Below are 21270 nucleotides of genomic sequence, written 5' to 3'. Positions count from 1 at the left end.
CCCACACAAATAGTCCAAAATCAGCTCCGCCTCAGCCAACTGCAACAGTAAAATCCTGCTTTTACATTAATGCATGAGTAATAATAAACAGTGAAACACTGATGTTTTGGCACCAACCCAAAGCCGACCCTGGGATGAGACTCAATAAGCGTCTACATTTTTCCATAAAGTTGCATATTGTTTCTTTAGGTAAAGGATCTGAACACTTCCTGTATATCTGGCTGTATGTGCACTGATGGGTTTGGGCCAAATTCCCTGTCCACATTACACAAGCTATATTTAACACAGAGACCATGCTATCATCATTATGTAGAATACAAATGTCTGTAATATTTGTCTTATCAGATTGCTGCGGATTTCAGTCTCACCAAAGACATATTACATTCAAAAGGACGGCTGAAATGATTTTACATGGAACAATCTTGAAATACATGTTAATTCTAAGTCCTTCCCAGTTGATCATGGTACTCAAGGATCAATCCAGCACTGGGACATTTTCATCAGTCATCGCTGTAATCTTGTGTGGAGGTGAAGCATGACTGGCTGCTGACTGCAAGCATAATATTGTACAGCAGAGGGAGGAAAAGGACCGCTGTAGACTTCAGTCTCTTTGTTGTGATTGCAATTCTTTCGGTGTTACAGGAGGAAAAATTAAATACCGATGCCAATTATCATCTATTTTCAGTCGATGTCCTGGTTGTTATTGGTTGGTAATCACTGCTCAGATATTTTTGTGAAAAAAATAAATAAAAATGTGCTGGTTATAAACACAGTGAGGAGGTGGTCTTAGGAATGATCTAACGGATGAGAGTATGCAAGTGTTCGAAGTCAAGGTTCCTAGGATTGACTTTTTACAAGCAGAGATTTGAGATGCTTTTGGGGAAATTAGGCCAGGGACAAATCATTACAACATGAGATGGTGTACAAAACTGCAATGAAACTTCTCAAAGCTGTTTGATGTTCTTCAGTCTATCAGCTGGTTATCCAAGGCATATTAGTGAATAGCTACTGTTGGCTGCAAAGGGAAGAAAGAGTCATGTGAAATCTTTAAAGAAGTGCAAAAACAAAATATTTTCAAGGAAATATTTACTACAGTTTCAAGAAAACTAGTTTGATAAAGTACAATATAAACATTTTAATTTATAAACTCTGGTAATTGACATTTCTAGCCATGGTTTACCTTGGTAAATCTTTCTGGAGTGAAGTCCACATATTCATCTGCTCTATGTGGCGTTCGTTCATTCATGCTCTACTCATGTTTTTCTCCTTTTTTTTCTCAGGATTCTGTTCCCATTACCCAAAAAAACTAAAAATGATGTGTAGAAAATTGTGACTGAGAACATGACAAATATTCCTTTAGTCCAAACACATTTGTTTGTATTTAATATACAATGTATATTCTTTCTCATGTAAAAGTAAAACAACAGTTGCTCTAAAACTATATTACACCAACGAGAAACATTTCCTGTAACAAAAAACAACACAAATTTATGCTGGATGCAAAGCATGTAGGATCCTGGTGCTTGTTACTCAAACAATTATTTAAAAAAAACAAGGAAACCAGCGATGGAACTCAACAACGCTCTGAACAATTGAGAACACTTGCGAGAATGAAAGCTATGATTCCTTATACACACACACACACCCTCAAATTAATAGCACTCTTAAAAACAAACACACTTTATCTCCAAAAGTTCAAATGAAATTCAATGACGTCTCTCATTATTCAGTTAAAACACTCAATTAAAGCGTCAACAAAAGGAGAAGAGGAAGTCTTCTATATTCACATACGACTCCTCAAAGTTAAATACAAACTAAAAGCCGATCCTAAATGTACAGAGAAACTCGTGTTTCGCTTCGTTCGTGAACAAAAAGTAGCGTTCACGTTGTGGTAAACAGTGCAGGCCAGTTCAGTAGGTTTTTCAAGTCACTCCTTTCTCGATTCTGTGTCCTCCTTCATCTTCTGCTCCTGCATGCGACTGCGAGTGGAGCCTGAATGGAAAGGATAAGTGTGTTAGATGGAAGTGCTTCGAGTAGCCACATGATCGATGGTGAGAACATGAAGGAGAGTATCAAATAGCAGTTTTCACTTACTCATCTCTGCAAGCTTCTGTATCAGTGTGGAATCTCCTCCAGATTTGCTGTAAATTAGCATATATAATGTGAGCTTCTTTGATCTTGATGTGCAGTTTATAAATCAGGTATTTCATATGCTGTGGCAAATAACACCACTTGCTACCAACCTGCCATCGGCCTCATCCTGCCCATCCATATCGAAGCGTAACCTCTTCAGGGGCTTTGGAGTGGCACCGAGATCTAGAGTCCTCTTCAAGGAGCGGTCGCTGCTGTTGACCATCTGGTTGATCTTCTGGAACCGGTTTGACAGCTGCAGATAAAAAAAAAAAACAACAAACCAGACAGATACAGTGAGCGAGGGGGAAAAAAAATGACTGAAATGGGGATTTGCATTAATATGCTACAATGCAAACAAAAAGATCCTCTTACCCCGAAAGATTCACCGATTGATACCAGCATCCTGTTAAAGGCAAAAAACACAGATGATGAGAAAACATGAGAATGATCATGTAACTTCAGGGGTGTGTAATTAAGCTCTCCGAGGAGAACAGCATGCCATGAAAAAAGGAGAACTCACCTGGAGCGAGGAGTCATGATCCCTGGGGACATGCGCGGGTTTTTCAGAGGGGAGATGTACACGTTGTTGCTCCCGGGCACACGCAGTGGTGAATTAGGAAACTTGTAGGGGCTGCGTGGGATTTGTGGGATGGGAGAGAGGGTGGGCGGCTGCAAAAAAACAAAAACAGCAACAATGAGAGAGGAGCGCAGACACGCACACTTGATGTCTGAACGTGCATTTTCTTTAAAGTCCAACTGCAGATCCTTCAAAGAGCGGTGTGTCTCACCCTAGTAGAGGCATACTGCAGGATGTTGGTTTTCAGCTTCTGCATGAACACTTGGTTGTAGAAGACGATGATGGAGTCAAAGTGGCCCTCAGTGATCAGCACGTGCTTAAAGGTCTGGAACACACAATATGACGCAAAGATAAAACAACAATTCAACACAATATAACAGTATAAGGCCTGGGCTTACAATAAATAAATAAAAACATTGAATTTCCGATTCAAATTGATCAGCAAAAAAAACACTCTTAACAAAAGGCGTTACCTCCTGGTTGGTGTTGGGCATGTTCTTGTACGCTGTGACGATGGTCTTGAAGCGCAGATCAACACTCTTTACTTTACAGATGGCGTACATGGCTGACATCATCAACTACAAGAACAATGAGAGCAAACAACAAGAAGACATAAAGAGAGAGTTATAGACAGGATAACAGGGAAAAAAAAAAAAAAGAGCTAGTTATAGACAGGTTACCTGGTCGAGGTGACGGTCTCTCATCAGCTCGTGCTCATGCTGCAGAGTGTGCTGGAACAGGGTCCATATGATGGGCTCCAGCTCAGGGTGGGAGGACAGCAGGTAAGAGCAGAGTATCTTCAGCCTCATGTAGGCCAGCCGGTACACTGTGGGGAGAGGATTTTGTCGGAAGTTATCCAGAGAGACATTATGTTCTGTTTGCCCTCTGGAAAATATTACTCAGTCAAAAGGAATGTGCATCGATTGTAAAAACAATATGCGTGAGAGCTTAAATGACATTGTACATTTTTTATAGAAGAGGCTGAGGGAGTTGGACTTTGGGGGTCGTGGAGTCTGTCCTGAAGGCTGTGTCAGAGGCTGAGAGGTGACCTGAGAGCTGGGTGGGGCCGGGGACTCGGGAGGCAAGACTCGATGGCCCGGACGCATTGGGGAGAGATATCTGTATGAAAGTGGAAAAACCCAATTACAAGATTCAGAGTAAACTCTTAGGACATATTTGAAGTGCCAGATGGTAAGCCACACAGTCAGTGGAAAGAAACAGATTTTCTTTTTTTTTTAAATCATGTTGCAAGGTCTTGTACACATTACTCAACAGTGATTTCACAACCACTTCAAAGGTTTTAGGGTCTAAGACGTCTAACAGCTCCTGCATACCAGCAACTAAAAGACTGACAGATTTGTTAGACAGCGGACTCACAGGTCAGCTGCGGTGTGGTTGTGCTGCAGTGGTTGGCTGAAACTGGCCGGAGTCTCCACCTGCTCTGCTGCTCCACCCTCATGCTCCTGTTTCAGCAGCTCAAACAGCGGCGAGCCCTGCAGAGACACAAACATATAGTTCAGTGGAGTTCAGCTGAAGACAAAACACTGAAGACAAGACAGCTTTCCAACCCTTCAGCGGTGCACGTTACCCTTTTACTGACAGCTGAATATTACCTGAAAGCTTTGCTAATATCAAAAAACAAAGCAGTATTTAAATATGAGTTTGTATGTGAAGACTTATGCTACCCTGACTTGCATCTTTATCTGATCTAAGAGCGGAAATTGAGACGAACATTTTATCATTTTAATCACAGCACCATCACTGGAGTTACTGCCTGTTCGTCTGGCTGACAATGTAAACTCTGCAGTTTTACCGGCAAGAGGAATCCACAGAAGGAACAATAATAAGGTTATGAGAGTACCTTTTTCAATGTGGAGAAAATTATTTAAATTCGTTTTTATACTTAAAATAAATGTTTTAATATTAGCTGCAGATAGTTTATATTATCCTACTGATGTCATGCAGAGCCGATCCAGGAAAAAGTGTGGCATTGACAAAGTATCAGCGCAATCAGGAAGAACCAGATCCCCATTGCAACAATCTGTTCCTCATTTCAAGTTGACCACTGGATGATCCCTATAGCAGCCTGACTTCAATGACAGTTCTCTCTACATTTCACGGCAACAAAATCAGCTGATCCAAGACTCAAAGACATGCAAACCAGTGGTGCACGTGAACGTCTGCATTCACAGGCCAGGATAAAAAAAAAAAAGGGCGTGAGATCATACACGGAAGTGGGTGTGGTTATACCACTCAGCGGTTTACACAGTGACTGCAGGTACAGACTTGCTATCAGCGCATTCTTCGTGTCATACGTGCCGCGCCCGGCCGATGCCACTGACACATTTCAAAAGTACACTTACTTGCTATTTGATTGCTGTAACAGCTTTCAGTGACGTATAATGGACTCCAGCAGTGCAATGTTTTATCAGGTGTAGTAAAAAATAATTGCGAAAGAGTCCTGTGTTCACTGTCTCCCTTAGATGCACGTTGACCTCCTCTGAAGTCGTTAAAGAAGGTATAAAGCTCTGATGTATTGTTATATTGTTATGGGACGTTGAGCTAAACACATCCATAGCAGTCAATGAGACCGAAACGTAAAAAATCTAAGTGTGTAATTTTAAATAAGAATAAAAATGTGTGGCCCATACAGATCACTGATTATTCAAATTTGAGATAAGTGCAAAACCAAAGCAGCAATGGGAGGACTCTGGCCCCACTGGAGGCTCCTCCCTTTGTGTTTCAACAGTCCACTGAGTTCTTTGTGTTGAAGCCTCTGACTATCAGCCTGCTATGAGGCGTCTGATTTACGACCAGACAGGAGCAGGGTAAAACCTCTAGAGCGTACGAGGAACGATCACCATGCTTCCCCCCAGGGCTGCTGCAGGAACAGACAGGAGAGAGGAAGAACCACTCGACTGTTCACAGCGCTGAGGAGAGGCACATGACTCTGCTCTCAAAAAGGGATAAACATTTCAGTCTGACAAAGACAACTGGAAAAGACTGACAACTTCAACTAAATGAGGATTATTTGACGTGCAGGACAGAAAACTGATGTCAAGGACTCTGGATACTGATACAGGTATTTTGTGGAGTTGCTGTATACTTACCCCCTCTCAGCATTTCAGAACATTAAATGACACAAACTGAGGTTTCCTCAATATGTGAGGACGGATTTTTCTTACCCAAACGATTACCAAGTGTTTCCTGCTGTTCGCAACTGGTTGGATTAACAAGTTGGATTTTTACGAGGGACCCAAGAGACAAAGGAGGAGACCTTTATCACCCTGTAAATGTTCAAAACTTTCCAGCCTGGTCTAAAAATGTATAACAGCACCTTACAAACTTATAACAACGGTACAGTGAATCAAAATCACATATACTGCAACAAGAGTGATGACTTCAAGTACCCTCTGTATAGCGCAGTTTTCAGCCTGGTGTTTGTGGTTGGACTTATCTTCAACATGGTGGCTGTATACATTTTTGCCTGTACGCTGAAGCTGCGGAACGAGACCACGACGTACATGATAAACCTTGTCGTTTCGGACTCTCTCTTCGTCCTCAGCCTGCCTTTTCGGATTGCTTACTTTATTAATCGCGAGTGGCTTTTTGGGAGTGTGCTGTGCAAGATCTCCGTGGCCCTGTTCTACACCAACATGTACGGCAGCATCCTCTTCCTCACCTGCATCAGCGTTGACCGCTTCCTGGCCATTGTGCACCCGTTCCGATCCCAAACTATTCGAACTAAGAGGAACGCCAAACTGGCCTGCTGTGCGGTGTGGGTGATGGTTCTCTCTGGAAGTATCCCCACTGGGTTCCTTTTGGACACTACTTCACAGAAAAACGTTGACTCCTCCAAATACTTCTGCTTTGAAAACTACTCCAGAAGTCAGTGGAAGGCTGAGCTGTCCAAGGTGGTGGTGTTCATTGAGACTGTGGGCTTCATCATCCCACTGATGGTCAACGTCTTCTGCTCTGTCATGGTGCTACGGACACTGAGGAGACCCCAAACCATCAGCCGCGGAGGGAACCTCAACAAGGCAAAAATCCTGAGGATGATCATCGTTCATCTGCTCATCTTCTGCTTCTGTTTCATTCCCTACAATGTTAACCTCATGTTCTACGCCATGGTCCGCTCCAACGTCCTTAAGGGATGCGACGCGGAACACGTGGTCAGAACCATCTACCCCATTGCTCTGTGCATAGCAGTTACCAACTGCTGTTTCGACCCGGTCATATACTACTTCACTTCAGAGACCATTCAGAGCTCCATCAAACGCAAGTCCACAGTTTGGCATAACGGGGCCAAGCTATTCGACAGACTAAATCAAGACAGCTCGCAAAGCAGTCCGAATTTAACACCCAGAAACATGACTCTTAGGACTCATAAGCCCAAAGTATTTGAAAACGAGTCAACAGTCTAATGACAACTCTGTTATGTAACACGATTAAGAATTCAGAGAGTATTGCTCAAAACTGTTTATGAATGGGAGGACACAGGTGGAAGCAGAATGGCCTTGAAGATGATAACAACCCATAAACACACTGGTTACTATGGAGTCCCTCGCTCCTCTACTGGACAAGAAAGAGACTTTAGACTGGGAGTGATCGCTATTCAGTCAATAAAAGAAAAGAAGAATCATTTCAATTAATAATGGGTGTTGCAGAATGAATGCAGAGGGCAACAATTCGCTGGATCAGTTGGAAAACTCTGTTAGGAAATAGGTTTATAATGTGTTCTAGTGGAAATGTCATAAGCCACAGTCGTGCACGGTGCTTAAGTTGTAGTCATTTTCCTCAGAGCAGATTCTCCTTGAAGAAAATACTGCTTTGACAATGCTGAACCAAGTATTACAGCTGTTTTTATGTGCAGTAGTTGTGGCCTCCCTAACGCTTTTGAGCACTTTATATAGCAGCTTGTCCTATAACACTTTTTACCCCTTATATTGAACGTGAATAAAAGAGTTATTACCTTAAAAAAAAAGTTTCTGCGTTTGATATTCACTACTTGTTTGATCGAGTGTGGCAATAAGCTGGGTATCAGTTGTTTGTCTTCCATTCTCTTTGGCTGCTACCAAATCATTTGTGTTCACTGATTAGTCACACAGGTGATACCAGCACAGCAACAGGTACTGTGATTGGCCAATGCCATGTCTGCACAATGAGTCAATAAATTACGTAATGTATATTACAGGTGTGGCCAATATTTAAACAGCTGCACGCACAGCAACGGCCAAAATGGCACCAACACTGCCACTGGCTTACTTCTTGAGGAAAGTGTTCGGACGGTAAAAAAAATCAGGATATTGCTTTTACTCTTTCATGCAGTGTTTGGAGGATTCTAGTGGAGCTCTGACAATAGGAAAATCCAGTTCTTACTACATTTCGCAGTCACTGAAGTTCGAAGAGAATCGGTTGAAACAAATTCCAAACCATTCTGACAATATGTGGGTTTCCTGTGAAGCAATAGGTGAAGTGAAAACACCCCGCAGTTTAACATGAATATGGTGCAGCTTGAAAATCTGTTCCCTCTTGCAAAAGTGGCAAGCCACAAGACCGTGCGGTTCTGCATTCCTGTTGAGAGGCGTAGCCTGAGGGTCGGCACTGACAAGGGTCGGCTCATCACCAACACTGCACAGATGAGGATTGTGAAAGTAAAGCAGACGAGCGACAACATGCCTCTTGGAGGAGAACATGTTTTCAAAACAGAGCACAGTCGAGGTTGCCGCAATTGTAAAACAGACCCAGTGAACGATCCAGAATATCCAGGCGTTCTTGAGAGGATCGAAACAATTGGGGTTTTTAAAGTCTGAACGTTTTTGTTTGCATTCATTGCACTTCAACATGGTACACAAACAGGCAGGGCGCAGCTGGACTTTCTCCACCCACATCAAATTAAATATCTATACCGGATTGATGGTTTTGTGCAGAAATTACATCTTATGATGACATTAACACAGTATGTTCAAACAGGGCTGATTCAATTAAACTGTAAAAACACACCATCTTATATCTGTTTTTAATAATAAACATAATGGAGGAATCATAAGAATTTAGCCTGATATTCTCCAAATTAAGATGAATCAAACAGAGGCTCAACTAGTTCAACATTGCTTTCACTGAATCACAATTTGCTTTGTAAGGCTCAGCTGTCTGGCTGTGGACTATATAGGTTAATGTGATGCAGGTAAAAGGTTAGTTACTGCTTTTCTCAGGTACATTTTGACACACAATACATTTTCAACAGCGTTAAAAGACTGGTCTCAATGGTTTTCAGATTATGTCTGACTAATAAAGACAACGATAGTTTATCTTTTTTGTTTTCTCTTGTTATCTTCTTGGCTCATTTATCTATGAGCTGACACCTATCTTGACTTAGGTTAGGGCGCCTTCATGCTAGACAATCCGTACCCTGCCCAAGCACGTTCGACCCACTTCCCTGGTACTCTTTCTTGGCCCTGGCATGGTTGGAAGAGATGGGCTTTGGCTCTGAGTATTCTGAGTTTTCTCTTGTTATCTCCTTGGCTCATTTATCTATGAGCTGACATCTACGTTGACTTGGGGCACCTTCACGCTAGACAATCTGTACCCTGCCCAAGCACGTTCAACCCACTTCCCTGGTACTCTTTCTCGGCCCTGGCATGGTTGGAAGAGATGGGCTTTGGCTCTGAGTTGCACATGAACAAGCACATATACATATTACGCCGCCTTGCATGATCAAGAAACCCAGGAATGTGAGAGGGCAGTCTATGACCAGAACGACACACGGTTGCGTACAGAGCCATGTGAGTGCAGGCCAGAGCAGGGCTGGGGATGAGGGACAATCGTGCTTCGGCACGGTACGGAGCAACTGGGCCAAGTGAGCGCGCCCTGACCCTTCTGGTCCGACAGTGATGCTGCTGTATTAATGCAGCACCTCCTTTCTGTGAATTATTGCTATTCCACTTTCAGTTGGCGGACAAATGCAGTTAATGATTAACTCCAATCTCTCGTGTAGGTTTTTAACAAGCAGCCATAAACACGACTCGTGAACATGAAAGTAATGAAACAACCTGTGTTTAATTATCAGGCTGATCAAAAGAACAAAAAAAAAAACGTAAATTAGTTCAATAAGAAAACTAGCTGGTTAAAACCAGATAACTGGTCTATCCTCAAGGCAAAGTAAAGATCAGTACTTTTGACAGTCATTAAATATTTAGACTGAGATATAACTTAGGTGGTGAGAACAAACAACAAGAAGAGTGTGGAGGAGAGAGAGAGAGAGAGAGACCCTGAGTTGAGTGTAGGCGTGAACTGCTTCATCACTAACATCTGCACCATTACAGACTCTGTCACTGCTTCGATGAGATCCTGATGGTGAGTGATCACGTTTTTTTCCTCAGTTGTGATTATTGTGCTGTGTTTCACACTACATTTTTTTTTTTGCAATTCACTGTATCATTTAATCAAGTTTGGGTAGAAACTTACAATTTTAAATGATGAGGATCTACAAAGATTATCTGAAATCTTGTGATAAGGAAAAATACTTTTTTTCTGTGTCATACTTGAGAATTTCTTTGGCTTTGGCAAGACAAATGACAGGCTAATTAAAAAATGTAATGTGATGAGATAAAGAGTTACGAAACTGCTACATGTTAATTGCAATTCTTCAAGATCACATTAAGATCAGTTGGACTGATTGATACTCATGTAACGCTTGATAACTGAATTGTTATCAGGAGTTTTCAAGAGCACCAAAGCAGACGACAGAAGCAGCTCAAACACTTCAGGAGATACAAAATATTCACATGATCATTTACAGGATCGTGGATTCTTTATCATAAAAAAGTAATATAAATGACTCATCAAATAACGTTTCTGAGAATTTAAAACATGTCATGGAGGGATGACTTGACTGATAGTGATGATCAATGGGTTTGTATTCATTCATGTCATAACTGCATTGTTGAAATTAATGTTCAAACTGATGTATCATGATTCCATTAGTGTCCATTAGCCGAGTTGTTCAACAGCCCAAATTCATAGTGAATTGGTCACAAAAAGGATAACTTTGTAAGATGACATAAGAGAAAGTCGCAAAATAGCAGTAACATACTAAACACAGGAAAAGACAAGCGCAAAAAGTGTTTATAATCAGATCCTGCATAATGCTCAACATGCCTAACCAGATATCTGCTTATGCACTACAAACTGAAGTCTTAAAAAAATTAATTAACACCTCAGTCTCAATCAGAGATGAGCTTTATGAGCTTCACTAAATGTGTATTTACTGCAGTTAACTTGTATAATATTGTGGGGTGTTTCTTCTCCGCTACCATGCAAGTAATGAAACAAAATGTTTGCTAGTTTTATGAGAGAAGGAAGTTGCATTTAAAATTTAACTGACAGCATTTGCCTGACATTCGTCTTGCATGTCAAATATTAATTCAGCCATGTTAGCTGTAGGACTGTTTAAGTGTTTACGTTCCATAAAACAGCAGACCTTTTTATTTTATATATTTTTTACAAGCCACTGGTTTAACTGCTCTGGAAGATGTAAATTGACACTTCCTCTCATCTTCTGTTCATTTCACTGTAACCAACCTCATCCCCTCCAGATATGAGAGCGACACAGTGATTTAAAGTGTCGAAGCAGCGGCTCATTCTGAGACATGGAGCTGTGGAATACGACCGATGTGCCCGCCAAGCTGATCGCGCCTCTGTCGAACTGCACTGTGGACACCAGCTACCGCTTTACCTTCTACCAAGTGTCCTACAGTCTCATCTTCCTGCTGGGGTTGCTCACAAACAGCCTGGCTCTGCGCAAACTGTGTCAATCTCCCTGCCGGGTGAACAGCACAGCCATTTACATGATCAGCCTCTCAGCTGCTGACTTCTTTTTTATAATCTCTCTTCCCCTGAGAATCTACTACTACCACCAGAAGGCAGGAGCAGTGTCCTCCAAGACCGGGGACATGTCAAGTTGGACCTCTGGGGCTGTATTCTGCCAACTCACTTTCACCCTAAAATACATCAGCATGTATGGGGGCATCTTTTTCCTGGTGTGTATTGCTGTGGACCGTTACTTTGCTGTAGTGCATCCTCTGGCATCATCACTCCGCAGGCTGCACGTTGCACAGCTGGTTAGTGGGGGAATGTGGTGCCTGGTGCTGGGGCTCAGTGTGAGTTTGCCTCTGCTGCGCTCTGCAGCCTCTCACTCACACCAGCCCTGTCTGCTGGACCCGTCCTTGCAACACCACCGCACCATCATTCTGGTAGCTCTAAGTTTAGTGCTTGCATCATTTCTGCCCCCAACTGTGCTACTTCTCTACAGCTACTGCAAGGTGCTGAGCGTTCTTCGCCAACCAAGGCGCTGTTCCCGCAGCCAGCGCTGCAACCATCAGCACACTCTCAGAGTCATTTACTGGGTGCTGGCCATCTACCTGCTGTGCTTCCTGCCCTATCACATCAACCTCCTGGGATACACCCTTACAAATCTGGGGCTGCTGCCTCATTGTGGCCTAGCCAAGGTGACAATGGCTCTGCACCCTGTGGTGCTAACGCTTGCAAGCTCCAACTGCTGCTTCAACCCACTCATATACTATTTTTCCAGCAGGCTGGTGCACAAAGAGGCGCCTGGTGGTAATGTCAGCAAGTGACACAGATCATCAAAGACTACTTCAGACTATTTCTTTAGATAGAGCAGTTTTACTTAATGTTCAGTGCACTGAATTGAATCACCATGACTGTAACCCGTACTGTGTCTACGTCTTAAGAAGTTAATCTGCACTGTATGTAAAAACTTTGCTCCTGTTGGAGATAGAAAGTAGCCAGTTGTAAATATCCAACCCCTCCCTTCGGGCCTCCACCCAAAGCCACTCCACAATAGCACTGTTGTCATCACAAAACATACAACTACTTTGTGTTTGTTGTGTAGACATGTAAGAAAACTACTTATAGGAGATATTTATTGTAGCCTTTAATGTTTAATCTGTATTTATGCATATATATCATGAAGTTGAACAGGTTTTGTGTGTTTACTTTAGTGCACCGCTGAGGGCGGATCAATGGACCAGTCTGGGCTTCAATCTAGAGGCACAGCTTGTTGTTGTTTTGTTTTGTGTATTTTGGCAACACAACAATCTTTTTTTAAAAGACTGATGTGCAATAACATTTTTCATATGTAGTGCATGTTCAATGTATGTGGAATCTGCCTCATCTTACATAAATGCTGATCAAATGTTCAATGTTGATCTTGTCTTTGTTATTCTTGAACTTTAGTTAAAAAAAAAAAAAAAAACATTCAAAAAATATTTTCCTTTCATGGACCAACAAGTAGATATGTTTACAGTGTCTTCATGTGGTTATGTTAACATTTAATTGTTGTGATATTAATACCAAACTACTGTGGTGGTAATAAGGGATCAAACTGACCGTCCTCCATGCAATCCTCTCCATGATGAGGTTTTCACAGGTCTCCAGGTGTTTGACGATATCCTTGCTCAAAGTGGGGTCTGCCTTGATGAAGCTCTCGATGACTTTGTAAAAGTCAAAGGCAGCTAGGTTGACCACATCCAGTATCCAGGGGAAACACACGTTTGTTTCAGCTGCGTCACCACAGCCGCTGCCATGGTTGTATCCTCCAGTCCTAAAACTGCTCTCTAACCACGAGGAGGAAACAACATAATTCCAACTTAGCGCAAGAAGTGTGAACATTTATCTGTTTAACATCTAAGATACAATACACAATTTAGCTTGTAACTGCATCGGTTAGCAGGACGCACACACCTCCATACGTTGCCATGACCACCTCCAAAGCGCAGGCCAAAAGTGATGTGTGGAATGTGGAGTCGTTGAGGAGTTTACTGTAATGGAAATCATATGATTCAGCTCAAAGCTTCACTTACATTGAAAACAACAAAAAGCATGTAGCACAAGTGATCAGAATCACAACAACCGACTGCTTTTTATACAGTGATTCCATATTACTTTAATAAAAACTGGGAAACAAAACAAAAACAACAACACATACCTGAAATTTTGAACTGACAGTCGCTTCTCTTCCTACAAAATAAAATAAAAACAGGAGACAGGAGGTTCATGTCAGTTACTTTTTCCTTTGACAGATTTCATGTGTCACATAAAACAGAGATTATAAGGGTGTGGACATTGAAATGTAAAATGTATTTGATAATATCAGTAATATGCAGAACATTTATCAATTATGGTTTAGTTTCAATAAATTCAAACAAGTCAAGTACCGATTTTAGCATTGCCTCCATGACTTTGTAGTAAAGTTTGACACCAAGGTTAAACCTCTGCAAGACAAAAGAGATACACAAGTCAGACATAAAATCATTTCACCATGGGAGGCAGCACCACTGATTCTCATGGTTGTCTTCGTGTGTGTTGGTTTATACCTGCCGGCCGAGTACTATGCAGCGTGGGCCGACTGCCTGACCGAACCTTTGGCTGAACGCCTGTCCGAGTGTCTCCAAACGCTTCAGCACGTCTTGCGTCGGGTCCACAGTGCAATTCTGATCGCAGGAAAGAAGAAAAACAGAAAACATGTCAATATAAGGTCTTAAGGTGCAGTTACATGGGTTGCTTTAATAAGTGAGGCTTTTAAAATGCTTCTAGAGACCTACTTTGAAATACGTAGCCAGGTTAGTTGACGGCTGGTCCCCACTAGAGGTGAGATCACCCCTCAACTGCTGAATGGAGGTCATTGCAGCTCTGATGAGAAAAAACAACAATCAGACAGTGCTGAGGACAAAACTCACAAAATTTACACAATGACATCTCCCAAAGTGTCTGCATACAGTACAAGAAATCTCAGAGCAGTGTCAAATGATTGGCTTTTAAATATTTTTATATATTTATAGATTTTGTTTTATTCTTGAATATTTTGCAAACCAAAATGTTATTAACACCCATTACTCGCTTTATCTTTTTCCACGAAGATCAGGGACGGTTTTCTATTCACCTGATTGGAGTCTGTGGAGGGATGAGTACGGCATCTTCATCGGACAGGTTCTTCTTTGGCGTTCTCTCCACCTGTGATCTGAACGCAGGAGGAGATTGTTCAACACTTTTCTTCAAATTCATTGCTCATTCATTTAAAGTCGACATCAAAAACACTGAACAGTGAATAAAACAATTACTTACATCTCGACTTTAGGTGCAAGAACAGTCTCATCTCCGTCAAAAAACAGCCGTCCATCAAATTCTTTACTCTTGAGGTAGTGCTCTTCATACTGTTGGTTGATGTCATTCACCTGTGGACAAAATTACATTGAAATACTGCCTGATGTACAAAATCAAACATTACAGTGCCCCACTTTGCACCAATGATACGCAAGGTTGTTAAAAGGAACAAGTGCAATGTATATATCTTACAGAAATTAAATCAAATATTTCACCTAATTCCAAACTTGCTCAATACTAAAAACGTATTGTTTTTGTTGCCAGCACTTTATCCGAGTAGGGGAAATCATTTGTGGTCACAGCTTTGACACACATTATAAAAACAATTTCACTGTTGAAGGAAGGTTAAGTGCACAATATACTCCTGGCTATCTTTAGCTCTAAACTCACCAAACTTCATTAGCTACATGCAGCTTATAGATGTAAACTTGACTTGCAATACTAGAAATCAGACAATCCAAAATAAGAGAATAAACATCCAGGGATGATTTCTAAAAGTCTGAAGACTTGTACAACTGTCATTACACAAACATAAAAATCAACAACAACAATTCAGCTTTCATCATTGTTGGCCACAGAGATGCAACACAACTTAAAACTCACTTAAAAAACACACTCGTTGTGGTCTGGAGTCCGCATTGCACTTGTACGAGACTGTTCTACAGATTGCATGATTGCAAAGGGTGTCAGAGTTTGTCTGTATCTGCTCAGATCTCAATCTTAAAAACAATAAATCTCTGAAAAAGAAAACTAAATGTTTTTTCCAATTTACACAAGCCGTTCATAGGTCAAATGAATACAAAAAGACTAATACATTATTAACGTACAGCACTAATGTTAATAATACACATCATCTGTCTGTTGCTGGGGTCATGGAACTGTGAAACAAACAAGTTTAGCATCCTTCTTTAGGAGTGTTTTCATGTTGGCAAACAGAAGCATCCTGTCGCCGTTGTTTTCTCCACTGTACTGCCCTGAGGCACTTAAAATGATCCCACGCCTGAGTATACATTTCCTCCACACCACGTATGTAAAAACAAACATGTATGAGCCGCAAAGAGAACAACCAACAGCTGTCAGACACGCAAACATTCAACAAAGGCACCAGCTGGCAGGAAGACAAAACCAATGGAAACAGTAACTGAAGAGAAGTCAAATAGTACAGCAGGTAGCACGATAACCCTCCCTACCTGAGGAAAATCTGGAGATCTTGAAAGATCCAGGGAGTCCAGGAAAGCAGAGAAACTGGTCTGGTACACATTCTTCACCTGCAGACAAAATTTGAGTGTGAATGAGGCCAAATACACACAATAATAATAATGCTGACACTGACATTTATACAAAGAGAGGGGCTCTGACCTCTTCTGCATTGCATTCATTCTCTGTGCACAGGGTTTTGAGAAGCTGCAAATCCACCTCTGGCACCATCGGTCGGGATTTGGCTTTGCTCTGGTTGCGACGAGACGTTCGTGTTGGAGGGCTCTGAACTTTACTGATAGCGGACTCTGAGAGAAAAACATTTAAAAGGGATTAGAATATCTCTGGGAGCCAAAAAGAATACCAGAACATCCAAAGATGATACTCTTTTTTCTCATTCTGCATGGCTGGAAAACATGTTGGACAGATTTTACTCTGTACTATTCCTAAAACAATATAGATGTATAAATTGCACTGCAGGTAAGTGAACTGTACCTTTAAAATATGGTAGAATGAGAAGTCCTTAAACTTAATTAGGTAAACATAGAGGTTGAATCTGACTGATACTGAAACTTACTGTAAAGAGGCTGCAGAAGGGCTGGAGGGCAGCGTTTGATACACAACTCTAGCGTGCAAAGCAGCAGCTGGAACGATATGACCAGGTCATCCTCCATCTGCAGGGCTCTTCCTGCAGACCGCAAACACGCAGAACATGAGAAGCATCGTCACAACACTGCTGGTTCAGACTAGAAACAACACAACCATGAGGAGAAACATTTTCCAAATTATTTGAGCTCTACAGCCGAGCTTCAAGGCGGAAGGAAAGATGAATTTTCCAGCCAGAGAGTGTGTGAACAGCTTGATCCGACTTGTGTTTGTTGTTGTGGTTTGACCTACCCTTGGCCAAAAGAAACATTGTCCAGCAGCTGCGAATGGTCTCCCTCTCCCTTGGAAAAGAGACGCTGAATGATTAATCAAGTATCTGTTTTACATGTTTTACTTTTAAGAAAAACATGCAACTATGAAACACAAGACCAAAAAGATAGTAAAAATCTGTAGAAGCAAGTGGTAAACAGTCATCCAACTTACTTGCCATCGGGAAGCAAAGCAAAGATTTTCTTGCATGTTCTGAAATAAAAAAAGAAACCAAAACCATTATCATCAGTCACAGGTTTCCCCTTGAACAGATCTACATGAATCAAGCACCATTTACCATTTTGATGTGTTCACTTACTTCTCAAACCTCTGGTAGAGAGCCAGCGTCACGTCATACTTCTTCTCCAGTCGTGTCAGAGCTGAATTCACCTTGGTGCTTATAGTATCCAAGTTCACATCCAGCTTCCTCACCAGAGTGAAAAACTGCTTCACACTTCAAAAAAGGATTCATTTGTGTGAGGGATATAATACATTTCCTAAAACCAAACAGCACATTCAACACTTAAATTGAAAAACTACACAGAGTAAAAATAACAATAACAGAAGTTTATTTTGGACCACGGCGCTTCGAGCTAACCGAGTGTTACAAAATTACAGAACGCGCTACGAATAACTGTTATTACATGCTTCATGCACGTTGAGTACTTACTTCAGACTAACTGCTTTCAAAACCTGAGTGAAGGTGAAGCAGCTGACATCCATGTCCGTGGCTGACACAAACAGACAAGCCCCCCACAGCCTTTTCTGACTGTCCTGGAATTAAATGTAAAAAAAAAAAAGAAGCAAGATTTAGAACTTTACAACAAATATTTTAACATGAAAACTAGGAGTGGTGAAAAAAATCAATTATTGATTAATCGCGATTATAACATTGACGATTATGATTCGATTATTACATTTCCAAAAATTTAATTTAATACAAACTGGAGTCCTCCTCTTATTGGCTTCCACTACATGGTCCACAGTCTGGAGCCAAGATATGTTATTCTATGAGTTTCTCAAAGCAATGGCAGACGAGTGGGGAATAGAGAAACACGCCCTGGTTCTCGTCACCGACAATGCTTTTAACATGAGTCCGGCTGCTGAGCTTGGCAGCTTTCTTTTAACAGTGAAACACTACATTTCAAACAAATCAAAAAATAATAATTTTGATATTACAGTTACACTATACGATATTGAAGGTGCTGTGAGGTGTTACTCAAATGATAAGAAAAATAATTCAGCAGCTGACTGATGTTAAATGGAAGATCAATAATCGTTAATAATTGAAAATCGAATCGATAATCGTTAATAATCGAAAATCGATTTGTAATCGAATCGAGACTTCAATAATCGGAATCGAATCGAATCGGGAAATTGGGACGATTAACCACCCCTAATGAAAACCTGGTAGGGGAATGCGAATATGTTATCAATTAGTTTAGTTCATTTATATTGAATTATCATGAGGGATGAAACCACAATCCAACTGTATCAATCTGTATTATAAACTGGTTACATTTCCTTTAAATGGCATTTTGACTGAGCTTGACTTTTTAAAAAGAGACATCAGAAAAGCCATAATTACCCTGAGCATTGTCCAACAACATGCATCGCAAAAACACTGTGCTGCATCTAAAGATTAGTTCAAACTAATGTGTAAGCAACAATAATTAACCACAAATCTTACATTCAGTCTCAAAGATAAATCTTGTCACATAAATCCTGTGAGACATCTGTCTGATTATTGTGTGCAGTGCGTCAGTTTCTGGTTCTACTCCGGGTTAAACAGCATAAAACATACTGTGGTCTACAGTTTCTGTGTTATTACACAGATCCGAGTAGGATCACAGACATGGAGTGAGTTTGGTTGTGAGGGCATGTTCATTTTGTTTTATTCTGGGTGTCATTGTGGCCATTTTATTCTGACCAAACAGTATAAACAAGTAGGTGATCTGTCAACTGCGGGGATACTTTTGTTTTTGTTAAATTTTTTCTACCCATGGTTTTTCAACAGGCTCTCAACATTACAGACCTACTGTCACATTTGATAACACGGATGTCCCGTAGAAGAAGGGCCAAAGTCGCCTACATCGGCTAAGGAGAATGAGGTCCTTCGGGGTGAAGAGGACATTACTTTGAACATTTTATGACACTGTGGTGGCATCAGCGCTTCTTTAAACAGCGGTCTGCTGGGGAGGTAGCAGCACGGAAAGGGACCGGAAATAGACTTAACAAAATGGTTAGAAGGGCCAGCTCTGTCCTGGACTGTCCGCTGGGCTCCATAGAGGTGATGGGTGAGAGGAGGATGTAGCACCTCTCACCCCCTGCACCAGACTGTGGATGCCTTGAGCAGCTCTTTCTCTTATACACACTATGTAAGAAGGGGCGCAGATCATTCATCCCCACAGCCATCAGACTGAAACTCAAGCAATTTCCATTCACTTTGTTTTCTTTTAAATATCTTATTTTTTGGATCTATTTTCTATGCACATTTGTCTGGCTATTTTTCCTGAACTTGTTGTATCGTGAGCTGTTTTAACAAGTGAATTTCCCCGTTGTGGCATGAATAAAGTCTATCTAATCTAATCTCTGTATCAAAACACTTACAGCTACTTCCTCCATGGAGTCCTGAACATTTTTCCACAGCCTCCAGGCACTGTCACACACCGGGTCTGTCACGTGAAGGCTCTTGCACAGGGTCACAAACTCAGCATCTTTGTCTCTGTGTCTAAAAGCATGGAGACAATAAACAACCACAGTTTCAGGTCATCAAAACACGCTGCAGAGATAAACAACAGCCTCCTAAGAGCAGGACGTCCACACTGTTAGCCAAAGTCAGACATCGGGTGTATTAGTGTGCTATTACAGCTTCTGTTACATCTTTTACTGAAAGCGTTTACTCTGTTGTTAGCTGTATAGGCGTGCAAATACACAGGTATTAGCTCTAATACAGGCCTGAAGCATCTAGCTAGTCAGCCTCTCGGTTAGTTACATAAGCTAGCTAGCAAGAGTAAAAACACAAACTAGCTACACATTTAGCCGCAGTGTAAACACTTCTTACAGAGTAACAACTACTTCACGGGTTGCTAATGTGTTGCTGAAGCCTGGATAAGGATGAATGACTTCTCTTACTTTTTCAGGGATAACTCTGGACTCTCCTTCTTCTCTGGAGAGCCACTTTCAGCACTGGGCTTCAGCTCCTTGCTCTGCGGAGTCCCAGAGTTGCGCTTTTTAGGTGGCATCTTGCTCTCCGCTGACGCAACAGGCAAATGTATTAATTCAACACAGAACTTTGTTTTTGAAGGCGATAAATTCGGTTAACAAAGTTTAAAGCCCACTGCACACGACCCGTGGCAACAATACAACAAAACCTCACTGACTTCCTGAAACCGTGCTGAACTGGGCGCTCGTTTTGTGTCACCGAAGTGCGCAGCCGAGTGCCGGTGCCGGCGGTGTCTCAACGTTTAGACGCCCTCCAAAGTCAGTGACCATAACCCCGTGTGTCCTACCCTCTTTATTGGGCTCGTCTGGTCGTTTATCTGTATTTAAACCAAGTGTAGTCAACACTTACATTTTATAAAAGCTGTATTCTTATGACAATCTCTCCGCTCTGTGATGACACACGGAGTGCAGTATGTGTTCACCGGGATCACGTGATCACCGCAAACGAACTAACCCAAACTCACTATGTGAAAACGCGGGAAAATATTTACGACACATCCGCTCATTAGCATTTATCCCGCCACGAGCAGTTGCTGTATTAACAAAGTAGGCGACTCTTAATATAAACTAATCTGATGTGATTATGAAGTCGTAACAATCAAACGCATGTTTGTCTCCTATTGTTCACACAGTTTGATTGTTTTCGCTTCCTTTTAATATGTTAATGCGCACTTATTCTTCCCTTTTTCACTCAATAACACCCTTTTCCCACCACTGTAGCTTACAATCGATTCAGTGATGTCACTGCAAAAGGTTCTTCTTATTGTGAAAGGAAATGTCACGTTTTTAGTTAAGGACCATGGATTTAATGTGCCTATCTGGGCTGCACACAATTCTTAATGCAACCATTGCCCTCTTGTGGTACAGAGCACACACTGTTTTTTCAAACTACTGTAAGAAAAAGGCTTCTTGGATGGCTCCATCTAAAATGTAATGTCCTGAATGTGTTTCTAACCTCACTAAAATTATCCCCAGCAACACCACTGACTGTCGCCATCAACATCTGATAATTGTTTTTCCAAACTAATCTTTGAAAA

The 21270-nt window shown here is 41.5% G+C and overlaps 3 protein-coding genes across 3 annotated transcripts; 2 read left to right on the top strand and 1 right to left on the bottom strand.

Moving 5' to 3' along the window:
- Nucleotides 1–1351: 1351 nt before the first annotated feature.
- Nucleotides 1352–20449, bottom strand: rb1 (retinoblastoma 1). The gene is made up of 27 exons (XM_030438679.1): nucleotides 20144–20449; nucleotides 19619–19739; nucleotides 17679–17782; nucleotides 17328–17462; nucleotides 17183–17221; nucleotides 16991–17040; nucleotides 16671–16781; nucleotides 16256–16401; nucleotides 16087–16164; nucleotides 14858–14967; nucleotides 14676–14753; nucleotides 14338–14425; nucleotides 14110–14226; nucleotides 13951–14007; nucleotides 13722–13753; nucleotides 13478–13554; nucleotides 13124–13350; nucleotides 4088–4203; nucleotides 3675–3829; nucleotides 3391–3536; nucleotides 3184–3288; nucleotides 2922–3035; nucleotides 2654–2802; nucleotides 2506–2536; nucleotides 2244–2386; nucleotides 2095–2141; nucleotides 1352–1992 (listed from the first exon to the last, which is right to left on the bottom strand). Exons 1-27 carry the CDS (start codon nucleotides 20251–20253, stop codon nucleotides 1928–1930), a joined length of 2751 nt encoding a protein of 916 aa, XP_030294539.1. The 5' UTR covers nucleotides 20254–20449; the 3' UTR covers nucleotides 1352–1927.
- lpar6b (lysophosphatidic acid receptor 6b) lies at nucleotides 5472–7694 on the top strand. The gene has a single exon (XM_030438680.1). The coding sequence runs from the start codon at nucleotides 6004–6006 to the stop codon at nucleotides 7132–7134; it is 1131 nt and encodes a 376-aa protein (XP_030294540.1). The 5' UTR covers nucleotides 5472–6003; the 3' UTR covers nucleotides 7135–7694.
- LOC115594544 (lysophosphatidic acid receptor 6) lies at nucleotides 11075–12815 on the top strand. Its single transcript, XM_030438681.1, has one exon. It carries the CDS (start codon nucleotides 11362–11364, stop codon nucleotides 12346–12348), a length of 987 nt encoding a protein of 328 aa, XP_030294541.1. The 5' UTR covers nucleotides 11075–11361; the 3' UTR covers nucleotides 12349–12815.
- Nucleotides 20450–21270: the final 821 nt, after the last annotated feature.

The sequence above is a fragment of the Sparus aurata genome, chromosome 13 (genome assembly GCF_900880675.1).
Source record: "Sparus aurata chromosome 13, fSpaAur1.1, whole genome shotgun sequence".
NCBI classification, from domain to species: Eukaryota; Metazoa; Chordata; class Actinopteri; order Spariformes; family Sparidae; genus Sparus; species Sparus aurata.
Note: the sequence above shows the minus strand (reverse complement) of the source record. Positions and strands in the feature narration are given on the sequence as shown.